General features: G+C 39.4%; 1 protein-coding gene across 7 annotated transcripts in view; it reads right to left on the bottom strand.

Annotated features, from left to right (window-relative positions):
• Nucleotides 1-9,591, bottom strand: part of TMEM71 (transmembrane protein 71) — a 49,963-nt gene extending 40,372 nt beyond the window's left edge. For 2 of the 7 annotated variants that reach the window (XM_019031893.4, XM_019031892.4), the window contains exons 1-4: nucleotides 9,399-9,591; nucleotides 7,761-7,846; nucleotides 6,161-6,221; nucleotides 777-989 (exon numbers count right to left, since the gene is read on the bottom strand). In XM_019031893.4, the coding sequence (XP_018887438.4) occupies nucleotides 777-989; nucleotides 6,161-6,221; nucleotides 7,761-7,800 (314 nt within the window). In that variant the 5' untranslated portion in view covers nucleotides 7,801-7,846; nucleotides 9,399-9,591. Of the gene's footprint in view, nucleotides 1-776; nucleotides 990-6,160; nucleotides 6,222-7,754; nucleotides 7,847-8,962 lie in introns of all 7 variants that reach the window. The other 5 variants (XM_063709498.1, XM_063709497.1, XM_063709500.1 and 2 more) reach the window with 3 other exon arrangements.
• Nucleotides 9,592-11,433: the final 1,842 nt, after the last annotated feature.

An 11,433-nucleotide genomic window follows, 5' to 3' on the forward strand; every position in this document is an offset into this window, starting at 1 on the left:
GTGTACTCACTCTCTACTCACATATTCACACACATCCAACTACCCATCCTTTCCATAGCAGTCACTATTATCTTTCTAAGAATAAATCTGATAATTTATCAATGCCCCCTCTTTATCTATAGAGTACTGCTCAAACTTCTTAGCCTTAAATTTAACCCCTTTCATCCAGCCCCTGCTCCCGTGCTCAGTCTTCTTTCTTACAAAACACCTCTTCCCACCCTAAGTTTATTCCTACCAAACTATTTGCTATTCCCCAAGTTTTACCAGGGTCTCTCAGAACCCCAGACCTGTGCCATCTTTCCAGAAGTCCTCTTTCCTACTTTTATTTTAACTAACATCCTACATTTTTCAAGACTTAAATCAGCCATCACCACCACTGGTGAGTTTATTTTTACCTATTCCCCAAGTAAAATGGATCTCCTTTCTTTTATTCCTTCACTGCACCCTGATGGGTTTCTATCCTGGCACCTGTATTATTTCATTGCTTTCATTTGTTTTCATGCTGGCTATGCCCATTCCCTCTTACCCTTTGCATTTCCACAGTCTGGAGCAATAATGGGCTCCTTATAAAAGACAGTTGGGTGAATAAATGAATGAGTGAACAAAATTAATGGATGGATTGACCTGTTGACAGGTCCCCTCTTACCCTTTGTATTTCCACAGTCTGGAGCAATAATGGGCTCCTTATAAAAGATAGTTGAGTGAATAAATGAATGAATGAACAATTAATGGATGGATTGGACTTCAGATTTCTTTCTGTAATGTGCTCTGCTTACCTAACTAAGTTCTCCTTGTACATAACGCTGGTCTGGGATGGGTTCAGAGTTATGTTGCCATCTTTGTCGCACAGGAAGCTGTCTTCGGTCCAAATATAGTAGCCATTGGTGAGGAGTCTGGGACTTCGGCGACAGGTATAGTGGGAGCCTGTCAGGGGATCTATGGAGCCGCATTCAAAAGAATGGTCACCATCCAGGGAATCACAGGTGAAACTAAGAAGGAAAAGAGAACGCACTTTAAATCTCTATTCAGTACATCCAGTCCCAAATAAACCATGTCTCATCACTGTGAAGGAAAATAACATCTTTGCATCCATGACTGTCAATTACTTCTGCAACCATTAGGAATGTCACTCTTAACGTTCTGGGCTTCATCTCACCTATGACAGCGTTGAACTACAGAAACTTTAGCGCTTCTTTCTATTTTAAACTTCAGTGAAAACACGATGGCTAATCACTTTCCTCACCATATGGTTAACCTACGTTTGATGTTAGTCTATTGTATTTTTTTGGATGGGATGTTGGAAGCTCAAAATCCCCTCTACTCTCTTACTTTGAATAGCCCTCCAGTTGCCAGATCTTCAATCTTGTCACTGTAATAGACACATTATAACTATGTAGCCACCAGAAACACGGTGAACATGCAGTCAAAATGATCATTTTTGGCCTTTGCAAATTTCCCTCCAGGCTGGCTGTACAAATGGGCACATAGTTATCTTCCCTGATTTGGTATCCAGGGAAGGCCCGTAATTCCTTGAGTAAATCTATATGTGTCTTAGTTTTAAAAAACAATCACATTGAGTTGGGCGTAGTGGCATGTGCCTATAGTCCCAGCTACTCAGAAGGCTAAGGCAGGAGGATCCCTTTAGCCCAGGAAGTTGGAAGCTGCAGTGTGCTCTTCATGCCTGTGAATAGCCACTGCACTCCAGCCTGGGCACCATAGCAAAGACCCTTTATCTAAAGGAAGGAAGAAGAGAGAGAGAGAGAAAAAAAAAGAGGGAGAGAGAGAAGGAAAGAAAGGAGAAAGGAAGAAAGGAAGGAAGGAAGGAAGGAAGGTATCACATGGCTCTATAATTAAAAGGCAACCAAATTATTGTGAAAATGTTTCATAAATGCAAAGTTTCTTGAGGTGAGGTTTGGTGGAAGCCTGGTGACAACAGTAATAGAGCCATATTCGAGAAAAGAATATGTTATGTGTTCTTTCTTCAAAACTGCTTGGTTTTTTTCCCTCTTTTCTCCCTTAAAAATTATTTCTCTTTGTCCTAAACCCCAACTAATCTCACTGTGATTTTTGTGTATGTATGTCCGCCTCAGTAATTATTTTATACATTACTGGAGGGCAGATACTGTAAGCCTAAAAAATGTTCAGTATGTAAATAAACTCAATGCCAGTTACTGAATGAAATCACCTGACAGGCTATGGAAATCTGGTAAAACCTATGAAAATATATATTGTCTGAATATATTTGAATTCTTGGGGTGGTTTTTTGTGAATCAATTAACAGCACTGATAGTATAATAGCTCTCATGTGCTCTTTACCTTGATGTTTTCAGTAATTTCTACATATTATGTATTCCACTTAATTGCATAAATTGGGACCATATGCTTCCAGAAAATCGCAGATTCTAAGAATCAGGAGTTTTGGCGGTCATGTCTGCAGCCCCACCAAATTCTGCTTGTCCCATCTGCTGTATTTCCAACAAACATTGTCCCTTCTCTGCATGAACACCTTCAGTAAGAAGGACCCCACACTTACTAAGCACCCCCACAACCCTTCACTGAACAAATATGGACTGTAGCATAGTGGACAAGACAGGGAATTTGAAGTCAATCCCCCTCTAAGCCCGTAATTCCAACTCTGTCATTGCTTAGGTGAGTAACATTAATCCAGTCACTTAGCCTCTCAGACTGTTTCCTTATCTGTAAAACGAGAAAAAAAATCTCCATTATCGGGTTATCTTAATAATTAAATAATGAAATAAATGGTCTGTGCTTAGCACCTAGTATGGGCTTAATAAATGTTCACTTCCTCCCTTCTTGTCTTTCCCTTCCTTTTCTGTTCCTTCTATCTTCCATTTGAGACCTATTCAGCTATTTAAAGAGAGTTTCCATGTCCTTCCTGGGTCCTCGCTTCTCCATACTAAAAGTCCTCCAGTTCATTTAATTCATCTTTACACGACATGATGTAGTTTTGATCCCTTAGTTATCATAGTTTGATGGCTTTTCTCTGAGTATTCTCCACTTTTTAGAGTTCCTCTTAAATATCATGCCAACCATAGAACCCAGCCCTTTAGGTGTGTCTGCCCAAGGGATATAGGGACTATCACCTCCCTCATTATAGAATCCATGTCTTTAGCAATGAAGCTCAAGTCACATTAGCTTGATTCTTTTTTTTCCCTCCAGTTACCAACATATTATCACACTATTAAATAGACTATCAAGTCTACGGCCATACCACCCTGAACGTGCCTGATCTCATCTAAATAAACTATCGATTTCTAGTCTTTTTCCTGTATATTTAGATGTACCTTTCCTCTCTTAGACTTTTGGACCAATTTTATATTACAAGGTCAATATGTAATTAAGACTTTGCAGATAGAGCTAGGTTTATACCCTTGCTTTCAATCCTGGCTCTACCTCTTGCTAATTATTCTCTCCAAGGTTTAGTTGTTGTTGCTGTTGTTGTTGTTTTTTAACAAATGTGAATCTGTGCAGTAAAGATCAACCAAAATAAACCTCATAGATTTCTATAAATATTTAATGTCATAATTTAATGGCGGTTGTTAATGCCTATGCTTTCCATTGCCTAAGGGTGGTAAGCTAAATACGTTGGCTACTATTTGAATGGCTATTCATTTTGTGCTGTGAGAATTTTGAGGGATTCTGATTATGTTACACAATACTTTTAATATATTTACTTGATGTCATACAAATATGTTATCCCTGGAATCTATATGTCCTCAATCCAAATCATTGATAAAAATATTGAATAGTACAGGTAGAAATTTGAGACTTTGGAAACATCAAAAGGGACTATTTCCAGACATGCCCTGACCCACTTTAACAGCACATTTTGGTTCTTCTTACCCCTATTAATAAATATGAAAATGGAGGCTCCAGTAGGTTAAATCCATTGTTCAATAACTGAGGGCTTACAAGTGGGAGAGGCAAGGTAAAAATCTAGATCTTTTTTTCTCCTACTCTAGTGCTCTTTCTTCTACATCCTTTTGCCTCTGTGAGAATTAATGGGGCAACTATATGGTGCTGGACGCTTACGAGGTTTCAGAGTTCTGGACCTGTATTTCTATCTGCACTCCAATTTCCAAGTCTTCAACATTCAACAGTTATCAACTGTAGCCTCCCTAATCCCCTGGCATCTTTCCTTTATAATGCCCCTACCTTTATCTATCCTCTCTTGATTGTAAACGAAATGAAGACACTCTTCCAACACCTGGATCATAGTTTAAAAAAAGGACCCTTCTGAACAATATCAAACCTTTAGAGCAGATAACAAAATTTTCTCTAGATCTTGAGTCTTGCTTCATTCTGCTCTAATAAACTTAGCCGGATTCGTTTTTAGCAGGTCCTTTCCAATTGGTTTCTAAAGTCCAATCCCACAGCAAAGCCCAGCAACAAGCCCAACTGCCCAAAGACAAAGCCCTTTCTTTTCTTGTGAGGTTACTGACTAGGCCTTAGAAGAGCCTAAATCATGCTTCCTAGGATAGGACAAAGACTGGTTGGTGAAAGGACAAATATCATTAGGACCATTAAAAAATGTTAGATAATTACACACTGATAGATTACAGAACTTCTCTCATCCTTCTACACATCTGCCTCATGCTCTACTGAATTTCTGATATTTTTACATCTAAAAGCTTATATACAATGAATATACACACTCAGCCCTGTAATAAAATACTGTTTCAAATTAATGAGAGTTATTGAACACTTAGCATGAGCCTGGCCCCCTATTTTGCCCTTTATCTACTCTTCACAAATCTCTACAAGCTAAGTATCATTATTATCCTCATCATATAGCAGGAAAAAATGATTTACAAAAACAGCAAATTACTTGGATATTTTACATAGCTAGTAAGTGGCAGAGCTATGATATGAAGCCTAGTCTATCTGACTCTAAAGCATGGATTCTTTCCACATGTGCCTCTGTTCATATTGATTCATTTGGTAGTATCAGGAGGCCTACAATTTACAAGAAGGAGCAGGTCCTAAAATGAATATATGATCTCTTTATGCTATAGGCACATCTCACGATGCTAGGGGAAACATCAACTGATGTCGGTATAAGGAATAAGAGACAGTCAGAGAGTCATTAAAAAAAGAAAGAAAAAAGAATTCCTTGTAGTACTTCAAGAAAATGGTAGACTGCACATGTTTTGGTAGAGCATAAAATTCGGCCATTGGTATAGAATTCTGTTGCTCTCGTAAAACAAGATAGGAAAGCATATTTAAAAAGACATCAGATTGAGACAAAGTAACCATTCATCAGTATTCAATAGTTTCACCACTCACCAGAGAAACAATTCACAACTGCCCATGTATTGACACTAACATATATTTTATATATATATATATTCATTATTCTATTAGGCAAGTTTTTATTTAGTATGTACATGGCACCAAAAAGAAATAACCTTTCAAAACTAGATGATAGCTAAAATAATAATTTCAAACCAATAATACAACAAAGCAAGACATACAGGAAAATAATAATAATAATATAATAATTATTATTATTATTTTGAGACTCGCTCTGTTGCCCAGGCTGGAGTGCAGTGGTGTAGTCTTGGCTCACTGCAACCTCTGCCTCCCAGGTTCAAGTGATTCTCCCACCTCAGCCTCCCGAGTAGCTGAGATTACAGGCACATACCATCATGCCCGGCTAATTTTTGTATTTTTAGTAGAGACAAGGTTTCACCATGTTTTACCCAGGCTGGACTCAAACTCCTGACCTCAGGTGATCCACCCACTTCGGCCTCCGAAAGTACTGGGATTACAGGGGTGAGCCACCATGCCCAGCGAAGAATGATTTTTTTTTTTAGACAAGTCTCGCTCTGTCGCCCAGGTTGGAGGGCAGTGGTGGGATCTCGGCTCACTGCAAGCTCCGCCTCCTGGGTTCACGTCATTCTCCCGCCTCAGCCTCTCAAGTAGCTGGGACTGCAGGGGCCCGCCACCACGCTGCGCCGATTTTTTTTTTTTTTTGTATTTTTAGTGGAGACGGGGTTTCACCGTGTTAGCCAGGATGGTCTCCATCTCCTGACCTCGTGATCCGCCTGCCTCGGCCTCCCAAAGTGCTGGGATTACAGGCATGAGCCACCACGCCCGGCCAGAATGATTATTTTTTAAAAGAAGCCCCATAGTATACCTTGGGAAAATGCACGTGGGAGACAGCTCTCCAGCATATTCTCTTTCCAACCTGGAAGAACCTGCATAAACAAATGAGAGAGAAGTAGAATGTATCATACTTGATCAACAGTTACATATGTTGATACATGTATCAATATGTATAATTGCAAACAGTGGAGGCATGTAAGAAGATGGGAATAGCTGACGTTCCAGCTTCAGCAGGAAGACTTCAGTAGTGCAGGTACCCTTATCACCAGGGATCTACCGGAAGCAAGACATAAACTAGAGGCTTCTATCTTCTGTTCCTTCTCCCACATAACACTCTAGAAGTTCCGGGCGCAGTGGCTCACTCCTGTAATCTCAGAATTTGGGAGACCGAGGCGGGCGGATCACAAGGTCAGGAGATCTAGACCATCCTGGCTAACACGGTGACACCCCGTCTCTACTAAAATATACAAAAAATTAGCAGGGCGTGGTGGTGGGCGCCTGCAGTCCCAGCTGCTGGGGAGGCTGAGGCAGGAGAATGGCGTGAACCTGGGAGGCAGAGCTTGCAGTGAGCTGAGATCGCGCCACTGCACTCCAGCCTGGGCGACAGAGCGAGATTCTGTCTCAAAAAAAAAAAAAAGAAATTTCTTAGTGCAGAATGAGGCAATAATAAATCATTAGCATCAAACTGAGCTCATGTAAGGATGGGAAAAAACGTCTTGTGTGAAGCAGGAGAAAACCTAAATCAATTACCCAATGTGTTGGTTATTGCAGCTTACTCAGTAATCTGAGGAATTCAATCATTGTTCTAGACTCTCCCTCATTAGTGCATATTAAGACACTTCTACTGTAAAATAATGAGCAAAAGACATTAGTGGGGAAGAAATAAAGTTTTGTTTTGTTTTACATAACATTTTTCCAATGTATAAAGACTGTGAGTATTCTTAATTATAGAAACATCATCCATTCATTCATTCCAGTTGAACCAAAGGCGTGGCAACAGACTTTACTTGGAGAAAGTTGGAGTTGATTAATATTCTAAACTCTAAAGCAGAATTTTATCATGTGCAGAGATGGTGTCAATAGTCCTAACAGACAAGCTAGTGAAATTTGATTCCATTATGGACAATTAGTATCTAGGACAAAGAAAGGAATTTAGACTTTCAGATTGGGCTGGTTGATTTGTAGGGAGAAAACTGTGGGTGTGTGAGGGAGAGTTAGAAGTGGGGTTTTGGGAGAAAATAACAAGAGGAAGGAAGAAACTTGAAACCACTACCGTTTTAACAGCGCCCTTATTTTCTGCAAGTAGCTATCAAAATCATTCAGCATTTTTTATATACAAACAGTTTTGCATCTTAATAGTAGCTGATAAACAATCTCCTTTCACATTTATGCACAGGCATCTAAAAAAAAACGGTGATTTTTTTTTCTACTAGAAGGAAAAATACCACATTTCTTTCAAGGAAAAAAATGAAGTCAAAATCATTGCCAAAGTGAAAACTGGCATTTAAGAAGCACAAGCTACTGACAGATGGTTAATGGTCTGAGTATCAGCAAAATCAAAGCAAGGAAATTGCTAAAAGGAGTCTAATCGTTCAAAAGATAATTGCGTATCACAGTTCTTCTACATTTACTTGCTACTGGTGTTGACATCAGTTGAGATATTCGGTACATCTTGGGAAGGCCGCTTGCTCAAACTTCACAGATTCTCTGCAAAAGACTTTAAAAAAAAGGTGGACTATATATTAAAAATAGAAAAATTATGCCAAAACAGATGGCATCTACTAATTGCACTAGTCATATTTGTTTACTGAAATAATACAGAGATACAGAATTGAAGGTAGGAGACCAGATTGAAGACACAACCTCTCTAAAGTTGTGTCTGCCTCTATGACTGAACATTTTCCATTGCCTCACTCAGTGCATCTCAATAACCTTTTTCTGTAAATAAGAACCACACTTTATTTGGAAAATCTAGACTTAAAAAGGTTGATTTGTAATCCAAACAAAATAATGAAAGTGAGGTATTTGATTAAGAAATCTTAATAAAATGACTGGTTCTAACAGTCATTTAGCCCCAAAACAAACTTACATGTATTTTAATCATCTGACACAAATCAACTTCATTATCAAGTTTCAAACAGTGCTTGGAGATTGGTGTCTGTCTTTTTCCCAACAACTTGAACCATTGACAGGTAGTCACAGAGAGTGTTTTTTAATAGTTTTTATCAGCCTGGACATTCCTAAACAGCATAAGTAACGTTGCACTAAAGATAGCATACCATTGGGAAGATTTTAGAACTTAGTTCCCATGAAGACATAATTTAATTTCTCAATTATGAATTAAAAACATATCAAAGTATGTAAATTATGCAAACTTTGATCATTTACTGTTCATCAAATAGAACCAACTTCTGTTGACTATGAAACTTTGTATATAGTATCACTATCCTAATCGCTTTATAAGGTAGGAGTAAATTATTTTCTGATTCACCACCTATGGCCACATTTTGTAACATGAGAACTAGTAATGGATTGTTTTTGTAGCTGTAATTCAATCAATCAAACCAGGCTAATTCTACAGCTTCAAGTTGAATATTTCAATAAATTATATATAAACCCTATTAGGAAAATATAAACCTGGTTTATAGAGACCTGTAAAGATGTCAGGAGAACTTTCTGGCCTTCCTTGGAAGATTTCTAAGTCAAAGCACACATTTACAAATTTCATTTGTTTGGGATATAAAATAATCCCAGTGTAATGTAATATATTAGTATGTTACTTGATCTTTTCATTTTTGATCAATATTGTATGGGTATGCCCAGCCCAAATTACCTTATTTTAGTGTTCCCCAAGTATTAAGCTTAATTTTAAGCCTATAAATCCTGCAGCAAAAGAAGGTCTTCTTGCTCCATCTCACAAGTGCTTAGAAGAATCTACAGGCAGTACACTGACATTCAATAGAAAATTAGTAACAGTAGGAAAAAAAAAGTCCTTCAGTTACAGATCTAAAACTTTTCAAGAAACAGAATCTGCCAGTTCCATCAAAGCGACACATCTATTCTGAAAAATAATGTGTGCATACGTGTTCCTTCCAAAGGGAGTTCCCAGCCTCTTCTTCCAATTGACAAAGGACAAAATTATTACTGAAATACGAAGCTTCCTGTGGTTGACAGTGGAAAAATTGAGGACTGAGCAGTTCCTCGGCTGAAAAAAATGTCTGAATGTCAACAGGTGCAGAAGTCTCTTAATAAAGGGAATCCCACCCTACCTTCTTCTCACAGATGCCCACGCACATTGCTGTGCACAGGTGCTTGCAGAGAAGTTTTGTCTTTGGCAGCCTCTTGTTCTCTTGTCTGTTTCCTGGTATAAATGAGTGTATAGCTCTTGGGAAAGTCAGTCTTACAACTTCTCTTGTTTTCTTTTGAAAACAGCCTGCGTAACCGGAGGCAAAGAAGCAGAATGAGGTCACACTTCCTGTTGGGCTCACATCAGTGGCATTCACACTGAGGAGTGTGCTGAAGATTTCAGAGAGTTTCCTGGGCCAGCAGCAGGGAATGTGCAGCCCATGTGTCAGGCCAGCTGGTTACACCCTGGTCACTGGAGGGGTGGTTTTCTGAGCTAACTTGTCACCTTTGGCTGCGAGAACGTGAGAAAGACTCAGCAAACTGACATTTCTTGCTCATCATATGGCCACATTCAGTTGTAAGTAGTGCAGAGTAGTGATCTTTGTCCAAATCACTTAAATTTATTGAGGATAATGCACTGATGCTATTAAATTCAGAATACTATTAAATAGCAAGAGCTTGATCTTATGAAAATTTCTATAGAGGCAATAGGTTTATCTAATGAAGGTTGGACTTCACAAAAAACTCTATAGATGGCATTTTACATTTACATTATAGTAGAGCTCAAAGACTTGATGGTGTTTATGGGTTCATACACATCTGTACTACTGTAAGTGATAAAAGAAATGTACATTCAAATATATATTCCAGCAACATTGAGGTACCACTGCATAGTGGAAAGAGTGTGGATTTTGGGGTCACAAGACAGAAATTCAACCTGTCTACCATCCTAGCTGTGTGACCTCAGATTTGTGACTTACCCCTCTGAGTTGCAGTTTTCACAATTATAAACATAAAAATATATATGTCATATGATGGCTTGAAGAATTAAATGAAATAAAAGAAATGAGAAATAATTGAGTCCTCAGCACAGATGTGCAAGGTGTATTCTTTATTTGTTTTCTGTAAATCAAGCTCTCTTCTGAGGCACCAGTTGGTCAGGCTGGCGGAAAAGTTAATCTCATCCTTTCTTGGGGTTCCCTTTCCCCCTGAGGTTCTGCCACATGGCAGGATCTTCTGTAGAACGTGTTCTAGGCAGGAGGAACTGTCAGGAGGAGGGCCCATCTAATTTCAAAGTTCTCCGTCTCTGGAACTTCATGTCTATTCTCCATCCCTTGAGTGTAGACTGAGGCTGCTGACATGCTCCTTGCAAATAAAGTAAGACAAAGGTGCTGAGTTTCCACTACCATGATGAGGCTTCCATCTTGTTGGACTCTATTACTTTCTTGCTTGCCTGCTTCGATGAAGCAAGCTGCCATGGTGGAGAAGCCCACGTGTCAAGGAATCAAGAGTTGTCTCAAAAGCCAGTAAGGGTCTGATGCTCCATCCAACAGCCAGGAATCCAGCCAAAAACCAAGTGTGTGAGCTTGGAAGTGGATCCTTCTCCAGTTGAGCCTTGAGCTGACTGCAGCCCCATCTAACGCTCGATTGGAACTGGGAAAGACCCAGAAGCAGACAACCCAGGCTAGCCCTGCCCAGCTCCCTGGCCCACGCAAACTGGGAAGTGACAAATGGTGTTTCAAGCCACCACGTTTTGAGGTAATTTGTTACACAGCAACACATAGCAGATGCATAGTCCTAACACAGGTCACTTCCTGAGCCATCTGTCATTGCTGACTCTCTGCTGCTTTAGTGACTCCTGTAGAATATAGTCACATTTACTCAAGGCTACTCCTGGTCACGTCTGCCTAAATTTACCAGACAGCTATTCTGCTTCACAGCTGTCTGGTATTCTCTTTACTGGAATTCACAGTTCTCTTCTTCTCTTTTTCCTGTTTTTCTTATCCCTCATCCTCCCCCTTCCAGCCTTGGCTTATCTCTTCTAGATGAGGGAGGAAAATCTTTCTGACTTATTCAAGACCCTCTGCTCTTCCTGTGCCCACAAATCCACTTTTCCGAAGAGCTCACATCAGAAAGACTTTGGTCTACTTTTTTTTTTTTAAAGATCTGGCACATATT

This window comes from Gorilla gorilla, chromosome 7 (assembly GCF_029281585.2).
Source record: "Gorilla gorilla gorilla isolate KB3781 chromosome 7, NHGRI_mGorGor1-v2.1_pri, whole genome shotgun sequence".
Classification (NCBI taxonomy): domain Eukaryota; kingdom Metazoa; phylum Chordata; class Mammalia; order Primates; family Hominidae; genus Gorilla; species Gorilla gorilla.